Genomic DNA, 18,743 nt, shown 5'->3' with positions numbered 1-18,743 from the left:
GCCTTTTTCCCACTCTCAAACTAGAGAATACACAAAGGAAATTTAATTACAGTTAGCACACTCAAGCTTAAAATATTTTTAACTGAAACACTGAAATTCAAAGGCATGGGCTCCATTTATAGTGCTTAGTATTAGCATAATTATTTTAAATCTATATTGAATAGATATAACCCTAGGATTCATGCTAACTTGTCAATAATAACATACTGTATTCCATTGCAAACTTGGTGGCAATTATAAGGTGGCTATTGTCTTCCTCGACCAAAACTTTGAATGCCCTAAGTGGGGTATCTCTCTAGATGGGATTAAAAAGAGACTGAGTGCTTATTGTTTTGGTATATTGGGGACTATAGTCTAAGGTCTCTTTATATAGAGTTCAATTGTTAATGTATTTCTACCCATTAAGTCCATACTCAATTAGAAATCTAGGGTCGTAATTAGTTAGATCATATAATAAGGTCCAATCTAATAGAATAACTAATGTGATACAAATTAATCTACATATATATCCCATATTTTAATTATACATATTATTATTTAAATACGTTAACACTTAGAGTCCATAACTTTTCTAAACCCTTTCAATGAAAGACAAACCCATGACTTTCCTAAACTTTTTAACGTAGAATAGGACAATTGAAGTACGGATTGGTCAAGTTTATAGACGAGTCTAAATTTAAATCCTTGTTGGATTTTGCCTCGAACCAAATCTTCTGGTGAATCAAATCTTGAAATTCCTCTTGAAATTGGGAGAATTTAACTCAGTCCACTTAAATATCTTATAGTTCAACTTATTGATGTAGTTATTTGGCCGGATTTTATTCAAATTATTCGAATTGGGATTCTTTATATTAAACAAAATTAAATTGGTTTGAACCACAAAGTTGTAATAAAAAAAAGGTCAAATTAAATTAAAATTTGGGATAATTCAAAATTTATCCCAAATTTAGAGTAGAAGTTTAGGCTTTATCCTCAAATTAAATTGGGCTGAACCTCATTTGAAGTCAAATTAAAGTTGGGCCATATCACCAAATTTCATCCCAAATTTTATTTATTAAGTTTGAATTTATACTCTCAAATCAACTTAGAATTTAGAATAAGACTTCTATTTATTCCCAAATTTATTCCAAATTCAAATATTTGACATTTGTTTTCAAATCAAATCGAAGCAAATCAATTTTTGGATTAAACGTCTATTTTATCTCGAACCAAAACTTGGTCATACTCCAAATTTTATCCCAAAATCAAATCGTTCAAGTTTATCCTCAAGCAAATTAAATTGTTGTTAAGACAAAAAAATTATCTCAAATTAAAATTTGGTTATATTCCAAACTTCATCCCAAATTTTAATCAAACTTATGTCTTAAATTCATAGTTTGATTAATTTGACACATCAAATAGAGTCAAACTCAAGAGCAAATAACTTGTATTTTGATTCCAACTTTTATCTTTTTTTAGATTCATCCATTCATACATGTGCATAAATCTTAAAGAGGGAGCGTCTGTTGAATGAAAAATTTTGGATCGATCACAAATTGCTACATCATTTCTTAAATTAAGGACAAATCAAATTTGAGACCAACTAAAAGTTGACATGTGCCCCAAATTGAAATTGAAAACATAAATTGATAGATTTCGATAATACCATTTGTTTTTATCATGACCATTGGATTGAGTAAAATATATTAGGCCCAATTTGACATTATTATTTGAGCTTAAGTCCAATTAAGCCCAAAACTATACTTAATTTGACCAAAATGTCAAATAAGGTCAAAATCCAATTAGTTGAGCCCAAGAGTCAGGTTCATGGACCAACTAAGCCCAAACCCAACCCACCAAAGAACTCTATTTAGAGGAGTTCTCTTCATTTGAAGGAGTTAGTAATTCTACACTTGAGAGCTTAGGGACTATAATCAGAAGACCTATTGACTCCTGAGGACTGAACCATTCTTTGAAGTTCAAGTTTTAAGATACAAAAAAATTTTCAATACTTCAACTTTAAGAATATCACTCGTTTCAGATAAAGTATTAGAGATCGAACCACATCCGTATCAAATCAACATCAATACAAGTTTAACTCCACGAAACAAATTTCACGAAAATCTCGTGTGAGCAAAGAAATTGAGAAAAAAATAAGCACAAATTTAAAAAACTAAAAATTAAAAATCAAATAGAGCTGAAGTATCTGGCTTGGCGTAGGTAAATTTCTCTTGTAGGTTCAAATTCCAATGCTTTTTTTAAACAAAATCTCACGCCTTAAATAGCATTAATATATTAGAACATGTTAAAAAGTTTTAAAACCCTTTTAGTTAGTTTAATATTTAAATTTATACCTCTAGATCAGATTTTCATATCATCAAAATTGATTTAAATTTTAAAATAAATATTTTGATGTAATTTTTAAAATAATAGACATCCTTTTATCTAAAAATCACTTTCACTAACGTATGATTAAGAAGGATGTTGAGTGACAGTAAATTTAGTTACACAAAAATGTTGCTGAACTTAGGAAAAATTAATCATATCCATATCACAGATTTTTTTTTTTTTTTTTAAAGCTTCTGGAAAATGGATGAAGAGAAAATGTCATTACTATTAAACAAAAATGGTTTGAAAATTGTAAACAAAAAATGTTGCTGCCCAAGATCGAACTGGGGACCTTTAGTGTGTAAGACTAACGTGATAACCACTACACCACAGCAACTGGATGTGCTTAAATTCGTAAGATAATAAATAATGCATTTAAAAAAGTTGTAGTATAAAATGTTACTGCCCAGGATCGAACTGGGGACCTTCAGTGTGTAAGACTGACGTGATAACCACTACACCACAGCAACTCAGCGATGATAAAGGCAGTAACTTTAAATATATAAATAGTTAATAATTTTAAGTTCAAAGTTTGACCTTTTTCACCTCTCAAATCATACTTTATTTTTAAACTAAAGTTAAAAGTTAAAAGTTTGTTTTGATCAATATATTCTCAACTTTTGTTTATTTCGATCTAATACTTAAAGTATTCTTTTTTGGGCCACATACTTTTTAACAACGGATCATATTATCCTCAATATATAAAGTTTTGACACGATAAAAATCATTTAATATAAGTTATGGTATAATTTTTTAAAAAAAATTAGTAAATGAAGTATCATGATAAAATAGAAAGAATGAGATAAAAATGAAAGAGAATCGACTCACATGGTAATCATTTTATAAAGTAAAAGTTCAATAACTAAAATGATAAAATTGAAAATATAGAAACTAAAGATAAACGTTTTTAAAAAGTAGAGATGTGACGACCAATTTTTTAGGTAATTTTTATTTAATTATCTTAAATTATTTGGGTATTATATTGAGTGTTGAGGCTAAATTCAATTATTGAAACTAAGATAATCCGATTTAAATTAGTTGTTTAAGATTTAAAATTTGAATTCAATTCAATGGGTGAATTTATATTTGAGGTTGAAATATTGGAGGAAAATCTGAAATTTTGGATTTAATTGATAAAAGTTTTATGAATTTCGAGGATTTGGAGGTTGGAATTTTATGTCAGATTTATTGTTGGTAGATTTCAATTGTTGAGAGATAATTGCAATATAAAATTTGGAAGTTCATTTTAAGTTGGGTTTAGAAAGAGTTATGGAATATATATAAGTACATATGTTTGAAATTAGGCTCCAAATAGATTTGGATGTTAAGGAAAAGAAAAGGAATTTCGTTTTATCGCGAAGCACTGTCGTTGTCATCACACGTTCGCCACTCAGCCTCAAGTTTCACAAATACACAAGATAGCCAACACATTAAACTTCGTAAACATTCATAAATATACAAGATAGCCAAGTTCAAGGACAAAACGGATGTAATGAAACTCTACCCACCCCCCACGACAAATATGTAACCTCCCAAATGACCAACACACATAAAACTCAAATTTGTCCCCAAAATGGTTTATCTCAATTCCCCCACCACAACACCCCATGACAAACATGGAACCTCATGGAACCTCCTGAACATTAAAATGATTACAAAAAATGAATCATCCCTGACTATGTATACATGAGATTTGAACCAATCGGAAAATTTGCGTTGATGTTTTATATATAAGTCAGAGGCGTTTTGAGCTTCACGATGAATTAACCTCAAATATTGCCTACAAAATTGATCATTTAAATGTTATATCAAAGGAGATACCCTAGAATTTAGAAAAGGAAAAAGTTTGAAACATACTTGCGATAGTCTATTATTTCTTTACAGTTGTTGAAAATGTACCAATGTGCAATACGCTTTTCCTCCGCTGATAGCATCCGTAAAGTTGACGCCCCTAATGGTCGTACCCTCTGCCTAAATAATTCAAATTCACCAAATATCTCGTGATCGAGAATGTTATCATCATTTCGTTTATTTCTATTGAATCTCATTTCAATTCCACTTAGATATCGCGAGCAGAAGTTCCATGATTCATTCATTGCATATACTTCTGCTATAGACCCCTTGGGACATGCTTTGTTCCGTATAAATTTTTTTAATGTTCGTAAACTTCTTTCAATAGGATACATCCAACTGTAACTAATTGGACCCACCACTTTGGTTTCATATGGTAGATGAGCTACAAGGTGTACCATTACATCGAAAAAGGCAGGTGAGAATATTCTCTTCAATTTATAAAGTATGACTATGATTTTTGCTTATAGTCTGTTCAAATCACTTACACATATTGTCTTTGCACATAAGTTGTGAAAGAATATACACAACTCAACAATAGCAGTGGATACGTTCTTCGGTAGGTATGCTCGAATACCAATAGGGAGTAATCTGTGAAGCAACACATGACAGTCGTGTGTTTTCAGCCCTGATATTTTTCCATCTTTGTCATTCATACATCGTGATATGTTATATACGAATCCATCAAGGAAATTCATTGATTTCAAATACTTACAAAACGAAATTCGTTCACCATTCTTTAATGTGTAAGCTGCGTGTGGTTTTATAAATCTGTTATCGACCTATATCAAGTGTAGGTCCTTTCTTATCTTCAAATCTTGTAAGTCTGATCGAGCGTTCGTTGTATCCTTTGTTTTTCCTTCAATATTTAACAATGTGCCCAACAAATTTTCGCATATGTTTTTTTCAATATGCATTACATCCAATTTATGTCGTAACAATAGTCTGGACCAATATGGAAGTTGGAAAAAAATACTTTTCTTAGTCCAGTTTAGAATTCACTTTCTTTTTTTATCTTGCTTCGATGGATGTTTGCTAAGCATAAAAAAGTTTAGCGTATTTATTTATTGTAATATCTCTTCTCCATTCATTTTGACTAGTGGAGGTCTACGTTCAACTTTTCCATCATGTTGTCTACTTCGACGCCAACTATGATTCTCTGGAAGATAACGTCGATGTCCCATAAATGATATTTTTCCTCTTATCCCGAAGGATGAGTTATCTTCTTTGCATATTGGACATGCTTGATAACCTTTTGTACTCCACCTAGATAAGTCACCGTATGCAGGGAAGAAATTAATCGTCCATAATAAGGTAGCATATAGTTGAAAAAACTCACCAGCAACAGAATCATAAGTTCACACACCAATTGTCCACAACTCTTTCAACTCTTCAATCAACGGTTGCAAGTAAACATCAATTTTCTTTCTAGGAGATTTTGGACCAGGTATGAGCAAAGACATGAAGAAGTTTGTTTCCTTCATGCATTTCCAAGGGGGCAAATTATAAGGAATTATCACCACAGGCCATATACTATAAGAAGTGCTCATATTTCCAAACGGATTGAAGCCATCTGAAGCTAATCTCAAACAAATATTTCGAGGATCTAAAGCGAAATGAGGGAATTCACAATCAAAATGTGCCCACCCCTCTGCATCAGCTGGATGTCGCAATACATCCTCCGTTTCAACTCGCTTATCTTTATGCCATCTCATATCAAAAGCGTCTTCTTTTGATGCAAACAATCGTTTTAATCTCGGTATCAATGGAAAATGGTGCAATACCTTATGTGGTATTTTTTTACCCTTGCCATCATTAACTTCGTACCGAGACTCACCACAAATAGGGCATTGTTGCAAATCTGCAAACTCTTTATAATACAATATACAATCATATTTGCATGCATGAATAGACTCATAACCTAGGCTAAATCACGCAATTTTCGCTTGGCTTCATAAAAGGAAGTAGGTATAGAGATGCTAGCTGGAAACACTGCTTTTAACAATTTCAGTAACATGTCAAACGATTTGTTACTCCAACCATTCAGAACTTTGATATGCATCAACTTCACTAAAAAGTTCAAAGACAAAAATTGCGAACACCCAGGGTATAATTCATTACGTGCTTCGGTCATTAAATCCTAGAGTAAGTTCGTGGTATCTCTTTCTTGACCATTAAAGGACATTTTATTTTCAATCCTTCCTTCATTTGCATTTTTGTTTTCAATTGGAACTTGTAAATCATTTATAAGATTCAACATCTCATTTTTTTCGACAACATTACTCTCTATACTATCTACTTCAACATCCTGTATTGAATGACTTGTATAACTTCTAGATAAGTTTATTGGCTCTCCATGATATACCCATTCAAAATATGAGGGAGATAATCCATATGTTAATAGATGTCGTTCCACAATATCTATCTTTTCCCAAATTGAATTCATAAAATTCTTGCTTGGACATCTTATTCGTCCGGAATCATTAACATGAAATCTTGCCATATCTAAGAACTGTGATACTCCTTCTCTATACTCCACTAATAACTTATTCCTTAGTTTAATCCATTCTTTATTCATCCTTAAAAATAAATATTTTATGACCAACTTGTAATCCAAAACAATAACCTGAATTAGAAGACAAAGTACAAAGTATTATTAAGCATTGAGTTCCATAATTTTCATTTTTTAAGGCAAAATAAACACATAGGTCCCTAGACCGTTTAAATTGTCTTAACAACTTTCAAATGTTTTATTTAGTACATCTCCAAGCTTTCAATTTTGTGTCTAATATAGGTCTTTCATCTATTCAACATCTTCTAAAATTTACAAGCCTATTGGACACAAAATTTAAAGTTCAATTTTCTATTAGACACAAAATTTAGTTTTATGTCTAGTAGATTCTTTAAACTTTTTAAAATATTAAATGTGTTAGGGACCTATTAAGTACCAAATTGGAGGTTTAAAGATTTATTTTATACTTTTTAAATTAATATAGGTCTTTCATCTATTCAACATCTTCGAAATATTAAATCATGCATGCTTAGGCTCCAAATAAACCAACATCATATCATTAGAATTTTATAATGTTTATCTCTAACGAATTATAACATGTTCATTATAAAATTACTCTCAACAATTTCAGAGAATTGTAAAACAAATATATTCTGCAAAATCGACGAGATATTAATGGGCATAATTTGTACCCAAAAAAAAATTTAGAGAAGATTTTAATGGACATGATTTGTATAAGAGAATTAACAAAAGCGAATACAATATTGAAACACATTTTAATGGGCATGATTTATACAACAATTCCAGAGAATTAACAAAAGTGAATGCAATATTGAAACACATTTTAATGGGCATGATTTGTACAAAAAAAATGTGAAATAATGATTTAAATAAAATACAAGATAAAATAAAATGAGAAGATTACCGGCGAGGAGACGGCGGCGGCAGCGGGCAGTTGATTGCAGCTGCTGACTGAAGGGAAGAGTGGCGGCGGAGGAAAAATGGGGGGAAATGGGAGAAAAATGGGATAGGGAGGGAGAGGAGTTGGTGGGAAAATACTTTTTATATTGTAAAGGGGAAAATGTAAGAAAAATGGGATAGGAAAATAGGAGAAAAATGAGATGGGAAAAATGGGAGAAAAATGGGATGGGAGAAAATGGGAGGCAAGGTGTAAAAGGATGGGAGAATGGGGAGAGGGAGGGAGAATGGTGAAGAAAAATGAGGAAAATGGAAGAATGAGGGAAAAATTTGAGAGGGAGAGAAGGAAAAATGGTTGGCGGCACCAGTTGGGGTGGGGGGGAGGAGGAGATGGGGTTAGGGTTTTGGGAAAATGGGAAAAAAAATGGGGGAGTGGGGAAGAAGTCGAGAGTGGAGGAGTTAAGCTTAGAAGTGAAAGAATTTTCTAAGTAGTGAAACCAAAAGGCTTTCGGGTAGATTTGAAGAATTTCAACACTTAGAAGCATTGAAGGTAAAAATTTAAGGATTGGATAGCCTAAAAGCAACTCCTAGGCAAGAAGCTAAGGGTAGCTCTGGTACATGTTAGAAGCATTGAAGGTAAAACTTTAACTAAGTGTTTGAACTATACTGCGAATGTTCTTTTTCAGGTAAAGGCAAGGACAAATCAGCGAATGACAAAAAGAATCTGTGACCGAGCCTTGGGACTTAACATCGCTTCTACATATGTTTTCCTCTTGTTTTCATTTTTTGGCTTAAGAGTCAAACATTTAAATTCTTTGATTGTTTTACTCGGTTACTTATTTAATCAACTTTTCAATTGAAGTTAGGGGTACCCCAAACAGTGGATTTATGTTCTTTTGAGATTTTATAATAGTAACTTATTTTAGAAATTCCTTTGAATTAGTCAAATGTTGTGAAAAAGTCGTTTGGGATTTATGCATGCATGTAGCAACGGTCCAATACTCATCCTAGAAAGTCGAGTCATTACAAGAGGCATCAAAATGAAGCAAAGTTAAAAGCATAGACATCAAAGTATCATTAAAAACTTAAAGTAATGACATGTAACTTGACCAATAAGCTTAGACTTAGGGGACGTTTGGTCACTATAATCCTAAGTTACTATAGTTGGGTTATAATAGTTTGTGTTTGGGACGTAGATTATTTTAGTTTGGGTTACAACAACATGTGTTTGAGTTGTAAATTTTTTCAGTTTAAGAAGGAATAATAAACACTATAGCAAAAAATAAAAAATTGATTAATGTAAAATAATAAAAATTGTAGTAAATAGTAAATATTGTAGGAAATGAGGGCTTTAAAATAGTGTTGACTGTAGCAAATGGAGGACTACGAAATAATATTTATTGAAGTAAGAAGTGGTTATTATAATCTTAGATAGTCCTTGCCCCCAAACGTCCGCTTAAAAATTGATAGTATGATACTAAAAAATTAAATATAAATAAATAGATTTAAAAAAAGAAGAGAAAAAAGAAAAAAGTAAAAAGAAAACCTTACTATTGTTAACAAATATGCACTTTTTAAAAATAAAATAATAAAAAAATGAGAAAATGAAGGCTATTGTCTTTGCTTTTGCCAGAACATGCCCAGATTGAAACCAAAGTACAATGAATTAGCCGGCAAAACATAGCAGTTGTCGGTCGGATTGTACCCATTTGCTTTTAGCCACTTATCTGTCTTGTTTCTTTATTTTACACCCAATTCTAATTTTGTTTACACCTCAGTTTATTTATATACTAAATTTTTACGTTAAAATACTACTTTTGTTCTTAACGTTTTTAACCTTAGTTAATTTTAGATACTTTCAATCTATTTATTTTGATATTATACTTTTAATTTTTGATTCATTTTGGTTTTTAAGCTTTTAAAAAGTGACAATTTTAATTTCATGTATATGAAGGGACCTAAATGATTATTTTTTCTAAAAGTATAAAAATTAAAAAGTTCAATGACTAAATGAACTTTTTAAAAGTATAAGAACTAAAATGAATAAAAACAAAAAAATATAAAGACGTAAATTTTTTTGGTATGAAATAATGAACAGTAAAAAAATGATACAACATGCACCAAATATCGCTCATATTTTAGATTAGCTTCCACTTCCAGACAAGCATTTTAATTTTGTTGTCAGATGTTACAACTTCAAAGTGTCCATTTGTCAGCTTGTCATTTGTTGTTAAGGCTGCTACATGTTTCTTTTTTTTGTTAACAACCTAATGTTTTCACCCACATAAATTATGTCAATATCAAATCATGTTCCAAAATAGTGGCTTTATGTTCTGTAAAATCTATAGTACTAAAAACTTGATACATGACAAGATGGCTTAGCTTGATACAACATGTGCAAATCATGAACCCTCTTTTATTTGGACCCCCCCACCACAAAATCCCTAAACAATGCAATTCATACATATGTGTTGGGCTTCCTAACTTTGACCTGAGCCTCTACATCAAATCAATTCAATAACTTAACCTATAACTACATTTATAGATGTTTCTCCCATCATTTCACAGTAGGTTAGAAAATAATTGAGTACCGATTTCTAATGACATGGATAAAATGTTGAGTTAAATGCAAGAGAATGAACGGTAATTTCGATATATATGTTGTTTCTTCTTTAATTAATGAGATGAATAAAGAGAGTAAATCATAATTAATCACCATTACTCTCAATATTTTCACTTACACTCATTTTTCTTTATTCCATGTGAGATAGGAAAGTTTAAACATCTAACATCTTTGATCCCTATAATTTTTTTAAATTCATTTTGGTTCTTGTATTTTTAAAATATTTGTTTTGGTCCTTATACTCTCACTTTGATTCATTGTGGTCCCTATATTATAAAAATATTCATTTTGGTTCTTCAACTTTCAAAAAGTGATCGGTTTTTATCCTTTAAAAATGAAATGATCGAAATGAACTAAAGATAAATGAACATTTTGAAAGTATAGAAATAAAAATGAATTAAAACTAAAAAGATATGGAGTATTTAAATCGGTAAATAAATATTAGAAATTAGAACAAACGGTTCACATGGATAAAAATAGTAAAAGAGTCTACTATGATCAGTGCTCTAACATTAATGGGAGTAGATCAAGAATTAGAGACGTGGCGAGGCACAACCCAACCAAAAAAATAAAAAGGAAAAAGGAAAAAGGAAGGAAAATAAAAGGTGGGCCCGAATGGTATGGACCTTAGAGAAGGCCCACTTATCCAAGCCCAATGCCTTTTGTGGTAAGAGTTTGAGAGTATCTTTATCGGGAATAACGAAGGGGACATAGGGAATGGGTCCCACAAAACATAGAAAGAGAAGCCGTGGGACCCACCCCCTTCCCAATGTTGGTTAAAAAGTAGCTTCTAAAATAAGGGATAGGATAATACAGTTGGTCACTTCACTTAGGTGTAACTGTTAGGCTTAGAACTAAAACTGAGCTGTACTATTCTTTTTTTTTTTCTTTTTTTCTTTTTTCTTTTTTTTTTTAATTTAATTATTTATTTTAGTTATTAGAAGAAAAAAAACCCAAGAGAGAGAAAGAGACAGGTGGATCCATTTGGCATAGCTTAATCACCAACTCAGCCTGCCATCCATGTATTTTTTTTTGTCATTTAATATGAGAGAGAAAAAGAAAAAAAAAAGGAGTCATATGTAGAAGCAAAGCAAAGCATATGAAAAGAGAGAACCTATCCAATGAAGCTTTTAAATGTGGTGGTGGAGCTGCCAAACCCTAACCCCCCACTTTTTACTCTTTTTTTTTCCTACTTAATGGGTTCTTTTTATTATCATAAAAATTAAATCTTTTTCTTTTGTTATTTAAAAAAATGGGTAATATTAAAAGTAGAAAAAAAAAAGGTAACATGAAAATTACCCACTTTTCGTGAATGAAAAGAGGTAACCAAATAAGAACACACACCCAACCAACCACTCTTACTCAAAGTATTGAGATCCAATTTCAATGGGTAGATAACCAAATATTTCAATATATATTTATAGCTTCAAAGAATATATTTAATCACTATATATAATAATAAGTAACTGTAATTAAAGGGAAAAAAAAAAAATAAGAACACAATTCACAATTTAACCCTCCCCCAATATTGGCCGGCTGGCTCTTTGCTTTTTTCTTCAATAATGGCAATCCACAAGGGTTGGTGCTGAGAAGACAATTGTTTGTGGGGTTGCCGTAAATTGAAACTTTGTCTCCCGGAGATCATCTTCCGGCGCCGGTAGATTCAGATCCAATTCTAGAATGTTCCTTTCCTTCCTTTGATCCTCAGAGGAATTACGATGATGATGATTATTATGTTCCGTGTTTGTAGCCACAGCTAGTTGTTGTGCGCTCGACACGGCGGTTGTGGCTCTGTGTCTTCTCATATGTCCTCCCAATGCTTGACCTGAAGTGAATTCCAATCCACATATAGAACACTCATGAACTTTCCCTCCTTTATGAGCTTGAAAATTTATTCCCGTCGTCCCTTTGGTTGGAATTTGAACTGGAGTCACAATTTTGATGAATTGTGATTCTTCTGGTTCCTCCAGGGTGGTGATCGGCAGCTTAGGCTTCTTGTGGCTAGCGCGGTGGCCGCCAAGGGCTTGAAAAGAAGGGAAAGTCCGATTACAAGTCTTGCACTCATAAACATAAAATCCAGTGGTTTTAGACATCTCAAAATTGAATCTTTTAGCAGTGATTTTATCAATTTTGAGAGGGTCTTGAAGAATTTGCCTTGGGCGGCGGTGGGAATCTCCTTGAGCTAAAAGAATCAAGCAATTAGCCATATCTTCTTCCTCCTCAGTACTAATCTCATGATGATCATCATCAAGAACGAGATTATTAGTGTCGCCGGAGATGGAGGAAGAAGCGGCGGGGAATTCATCGGCGCCACCGCAAGAGGAGGAGGAAGTAGCATCAAGACCAGAAGAAAGAAGCCTCATACGCTTGTTACTACGGCGGCCTTTAACAGCAACAATAGTATGAATTTGATCATTAGATCCCACAAACTCTTCTGGGGTTTCCATGAAAGCAATCAAAATCAAAACTTTTCTAAGTATTGAAGTGAGAAAAGTGAGAGAGAGAGAGAGAGAGAAGTGAGGAGTGAGAGTAGGAAATGGTTAATATATATATATTAGTAATGAGGGGTTGAAAGCCGCCCACTCGTGAGAGAAAAGGAGTTCCATGTAATGTAAGAGTATGAGTGACTTTTTATTTGAAAAAAAAAAAAAAACCGATTAATATATAGATATATTTTTTTGTATAATTAGAATAGAATGTCACACATCTTGTAGTCACTAACATACTCGTATGCAATTGAGCTATACTCGTTTTGGCTTTAACGAGTAATGCTTAGTATATTATAAGATAAAAATTACTTTTAAGTACATTTGGGATATATCTTTATACAGCTCATCCCGAGTGATCAATCACAAAAGAAATTTCTCTTTTTTAGAAAAAGATATATTTCTTTATATATATTTTTTTTCTTTTTTTGAGAATGCATGGAAATGAATGTAGCTATGTAGGTTGCACTCCAACATTATTTTCCTCCTATCACATATTTTTACGCATTCACCATGATCATACATACATTAAAAAAAAAAGCTAAAAATATATATATAAAAATAATAATTGAATAATTGGTTGAAATACACAAAAATAGTTATAAGTTATAAATTTAGAATGCATGTAAATATATTATTTTTTAGTACCTACAAATCTTTTTATTTAATTAATTAAATTTCTTGATTGAAGTGCCAACCTTAATTGGCGAAGAAACAAGAAAAGCTAGTTGGATGAGTTTTGAAGGGGTTTGTTTATGGCTTTTAATTTTTGCTTTCTCACGCCCTTTTTATGCGCCACCTCATCGTTTTTATTTTATTATTAAAAAATTGCTTGAGACTTTGGATGTGTGTGAATGAGTTCCATACGTATGTGACTTAGTAATATTACAATCATCTTCTTCTTTTGGTGCCTTCATTTTTCAATAACCCAATTTCACATTATTCATAAAGTTTTCAACTTTTATTCATTTTCAATGCTTCCTTGTCAAATGTGCTATGAATTTTTTCTAAAGGAAATGAATAAGACTCCAATTTTTATATGAATTATTAATACTTCCTAAATTCCCCACTCTTTTTCAATTTCTTATCTTTTATTTTCTATTAAAGATAAGGCATATTATTATTGAGGGAACGATACTTTCAACTTTCTATTATTAATAAGAAATATTAATCTTGTAAGAAGATACAAATTATTTAAAAAATAGAAAATTAAATTGAGAGTTTACATGGGTTAAGAATCTATGTATATATCAGTATTATATTAAATACATCGTTGTTATTAATCTATTCACTCTAATTTTAGGTCTAGTGGCAAATCTATGGGTAAATTATTGTAATGTAACTTTCTCTTTAGATGATATTGATAAGATACTGCAAAATTTTACATGTTAAAGAGTTTGAAAGAATATTGGGCCCAAGGAATTGGAGTTGAGGACTAAAAAATTATCGATTTCATGTCATATTAGCTATTTACTTTGTGGGTCCAACGACTAATCAACTCCTCCGATTTTACCATTCCACTCCTTGTCCTCAACATCCTTTAAATATTTTCTATAAGGAAAATTTATAGTCGTATAGATATTATTTAAATAGTTATATTTTTCCATCTAAAAGGGGGTTTTGTTCACATTAAGCTCACACAATGCACAAGATGAATCATAAAATAAGATATGACTATTAATAAAGGTAATGATTAAGTGTAGCTTAGGTTGTATCTAATCTCATACGTCTATTTTTTTTAGACACTAAAATAAAATCATTTTTATAAAAAAAAAAAATTGTCACATGACACATTATTATTGGATGTTATTTAGGCTGCACAAAATATCGGTGCATCACTAAGTTTTTTCATTAATAAAAGCTAAAAAAAAAAAGAGGAAAGAGAGAGAAGAAAAGAAAATGACATATTTAAACCATGCCTATTTCACTCCATACTTTTGAAGAAGAAAACCCCACGATTTAAAGTTATTATATTACATGAAAGGCATGATGTCATAAATTAATTTTCAAGCAATATATAAATAATATTCCATTCCCTTTTCCCAATTTCTGTCTTTCTTTCTTTCTCACTTCCTCTTCCTTTGCTTGAAGCTTGATGCGAACCCGATTCTTCCTCGGCCGGGTCTACCCAACTAACCAATTATCTTAATAAAATTCAAAAAATAAAATAATAACCAATCATTTTCTGACACGACAATTAATTACTAAATAATATGGTAATAATGGTTGGTCTCGTTTCAGTACGTATCTCAAGATTTGGCAATTACATTACCAAACTGTCTTAATATTAATTTATCAAATTATTATTATTATTTATTAAAAAAAGAAAAAATGAAAAAGAAGAAGAAAAATAGGTCGGGTCGTTCCTACACTTATTTCATTAATATAATCCATAATAATCAAAATTAATTGACAAATAAATTAAATGAACTGAAATTTGTGGTTTGTTTGATTCAATATTTGACAGCATAACCCCATGATTAGACGGCACCAATTAATTTAATTAAGTCTTCCCTAATCGTATGGATGCGTTGTACATGAATACAAATTCAATTCACACTTGACTTTAAGCTGCTCCACCTTAGTTCCACTACTACTCAAAATACATATTTAGAAAAATAGGAAAGAATTTCTACCTATATTATATAGGTATATATATATATATATATATTATTGAAAGATTTCTTTGGAAGCAGAAGAGTGAGAACAAAATATGCGGAAAAGACTCGTGTTGGTTTGTGAGGATAGTTTTCACTCTTCAAAATATTCACGACAAATAAAGATGTCAAGATCATTAGGTATCGAAATTTGATTTAATTCCTAGACATGGGACGTTACAATTATTATTCATAGTGTGTGGTATGATGAGTAAATCTTTTATCATAAGTATTTAATAGAAAATATAGATTTATAATTTGTTGGGGAGGATGTGCCTGAAAAATGGTGGGAGGGTAACCAAATAAAATTGGTGGTTGTGGGAAAATAGGAAAATAAATAAATATATATATGATTAGAAAACTCTCAAAGCCTAACAGCCAAATGAAGGTTACTTTGAGTGGGTTAGAATCAAAGCTCACCCAACTCAACCAATAGCTTTAAGGCTTTGTTACTTTGGATTAATAAAGGTCTAAAGAGAATTTTCTCCGCTAATTAGACTTGTGTAATTATATAAGAAATTAGAATCTATTTTTAAGAAAAAGGGAAATTTTCAAACAATTTTAAAAATATAAGAGAAACTATTTACACAAAATAATAAAACTTTATATTTCTTTGATAGAGGTTGATAGAGGCTAATAGAAATCTATCGGTGTTTATCAATAATAAGAATTGATAGAAGTTTATTGTCGATAGATGTTGATAGAAGTCTATCAATATCTATCAATAATTTTTTATTATTTTCGTAAATAGTTTGACATTTTTCCTATCCGTGAAAATTTTTCTTAAAAAAGTAGTTCTCATAAACTTTGTATACTAATATTTTCCAATCAAAACTAAACACAAATTAATTATTATATAAAATCAGGTTTACATATATATTATTATTCTTTTGGAGGGTTTCAATCATAAACTCAAGTTTTGAAACTTCAAGCTTATTAAATTAGAGTGTATATTCAAATTCCATATTATAAAAAAAAAAAAAAATTAAAAAAAAGGCCAATTATGGGGTTTGGTTTCTAAAAAAGTCAAAACAGTTGAGAGAAATGAATTGAACTAATACCAAATTAAAGCAGAAAAGTAAACTAATCAACATTGTTTTTTTTTTAATATAATAAATGGGTAATTTGTAGTAGTATAAAATTTGGAGCTTAATTATGTAACTTTAGATACCTAATTAAGAGGTGAAATTAACAAGTGGATTTAATGAAAAAGAAAAAAAAAAATTGTTGAAGGGATTCGGTGTGGGCTATGGGATAGGCAGAAAATAGATTTTTTTTTTTTTTTTTTTTTTTTACAGTGAATTTAATAATAAAGAGTGGTTCCATCCACGGCCCCATTTTGATGATAATGTTAGATTAATTAGTATGATAAAATTCAATGATCAAAATTAAAAGTAATTTAAAGGAAAAAAAAAGAATTTATAAAAAGATGGTTCAAAAATAGAATTAAGATCAAATTTGAGAGGTCAAAATCATATTTAATTTTATTCTTATTATGAATCTTATCTTCCTTCCTCTCATCCATATTTGGAACCATCATTTGTGTGGATTTACAAAGATGATTTGATTATTTATTTATTTGTTTTGTTTTTTAATGGAAAGGAAAAAGACAAGTGGGTGAAATTGAAGATGGTAGAGATGATTATAGTATATATAATGAGATGTGTAACCTTTGATAAATTTTTTATTTTTGAATTATAAAAATTAAACTTACGAACATTTTTAATTTTTAAGTTTTGTTTTCTATTTCAAAAACTCATTTAGTTTCATAAATTAATTAGAAATTCAAGTGTTTATTTAACAAATATTTGAAAAAATATTAAAAAAATAAATATAAATGTAAAAAAATGAAATAGTTACCGAACAAGATTGAAATATAATTTTTTTTATAGATTAAAAACATGTTAGGATTTGATTAATATTATAATTTACTTTGGTCTATATAATTTTAAAAATTGTGTATATCATGTTTTAAAATTTATGTAGTGATTTAAACAATAATTTTTCTTTGTGACATTTTTCTACAAAAATATGTAAAGAGGGATAATAGATAAATTTTGGAGATGTTCAACAAGACTCATACCAACCACTTTTTATTCTTCACAACTCATATATCTCTTTCTATACTTGATAAAATTCTTCTACTTCTTCTTGTTTTTTTTTTTTTTTAACCTTACTAAAACTCTAACATTCAAACTAATTAACTATATATATGGTACTCATATTCACGCAAATTAGTTACATATTCTAGAGATTTTAAAATTACTAAAATTATTTTTATCAAATTTAAAATTACTCCAAAATACTTTTTTAATCCCTTAAAATTTAAGTATATGAATAAAAATGAGAGGAAAAAAACTCAAAACGGGCTTTAAAAATGAAGTATAAAAAAGTGGCCATTAATTAAGCATCAAATAACCATTATTGGGGACCGCAAGCTCAGATGGGAAATGAGTCATTTTCTGGGGAAAAAAAAAGAATAATAATAATGATAATAATTAAGGAAAATTGTAAGAGAAGAGAAAATATAGGTTTAAATCTTATCTTAATCTCTAAATTTTAAGTACTATTCTATTTTAGTAACTTTTAAAAATATTGGTTTTAGTCTTTGAATTTTTAAAAGATATTTATTTTGGGAAGATTTTTATTAACTCTTTAACAAAATGACGAAGTGATTTGTATCTTTGGATAACTAGGTTACCAAATCTCTTAGCTACGTTGAAAAAAAATCTAAAAATTCAATTTTGGAGGTGGCAAAGTAAGAGAATTTAAATCATATTTTTAGTTAAAAAATTTGGCGATTTAGTATTTTGGCGTTTGGTTGTTGGCATTTTATTTCATCTTACTTAATACATCTAGAGTTTAATCGTCTTAAAATACTAGTTCATTCACATTTCTGTTGAAGAGTCAACATAATTTTAATAGTAAAGACTAAAATAAAATTTTTAAAAAAATTTAAGGATTAAAACAAATGAAAATAGAAGGAGATTCAAAGTTGAAATACTAAAATAGGATTTAAACAAAAAATGTATTATGATTTGATAATATATTGGATTTAGTTTTATTTTGGTGCAAAATGGCAAGTTGTTCATTGATCAGTTCCAAACGTTCTGACGCACCGTTTTTGGGAACCACAGTTTGTCAGTTGTGACCTAAACCCATTGTTGCAAGTAGCTACCCACTTCCCTTTCTCTCTCACTCACTAAATAAATATAATTCTCTTGGCTGTCACTTAACTCACTACTCACCATATCCATCAATATATATATAACTATATAATATAATTAATTATATTTTCTTTTTTAGTTCAACCATTGTAGAGTGGAGAA

At 30.1% G+C, this 18,743-nt stretch overlaps 1 protein-coding gene and 2 non-coding genes across 3 annotated transcripts; all 3 read right to left on the bottom strand.

Annotated features, from left to right (window-relative positions):
• Positions 1 to 2,631: 2,631 nt before the first annotated feature.
• TRNAV-UAC (transfer RNA valine (anticodon UAC)) lies at positions 2,632 to 2,704 on the bottom strand. The gene has a single exon. It is a non-coding gene; the product is annotated as a tRNA-Val (tRNA).
• Positions 2,705 to 2,764: 60 nt separating this feature from the next.
• Positions 2,765 to 2,837, bottom strand: TRNAV-UAC (transfer RNA valine (anticodon UAC)). The gene has a single exon. It is a non-coding gene; the product is annotated as a tRNA-Val (tRNA).
• Positions 2,838 to 11,641: 8,804 nt separating this feature from the next.
• On the bottom strand, positions 11,642 to 12,798 carry LOC120088562 (C2H2-type zinc finger family protein). The gene has a single exon (XM_039045955.2). It carries the CDS (start codon positions 12,716 to 12,718, stop codon positions 11,828 to 11,830), a length of 891 nt encoding a protein of 296 aa, XP_038901883.1. The 5' UTR covers positions 12,719 to 12,798; the 3' UTR covers positions 11,642 to 11,827.
• Positions 12,799 to 18,743: the final 5,945 nt, after the last annotated feature.

This window comes from Benincasa hispida, chromosome 10 (genome assembly GCF_027475165.1).
Source record: "Benincasa hispida cultivar pf3 chromosome 10, pf3_genome.v1.1, whole genome shotgun sequence".
Taxonomy (NCBI): domain Eukaryota; kingdom Viridiplantae; phylum Streptophyta; class Magnoliopsida; order Cucurbitales; family Cucurbitaceae; genus Benincasa; species Benincasa hispida.
This window is presented reverse-complemented; position numbering and strand designations above follow the sequence as displayed.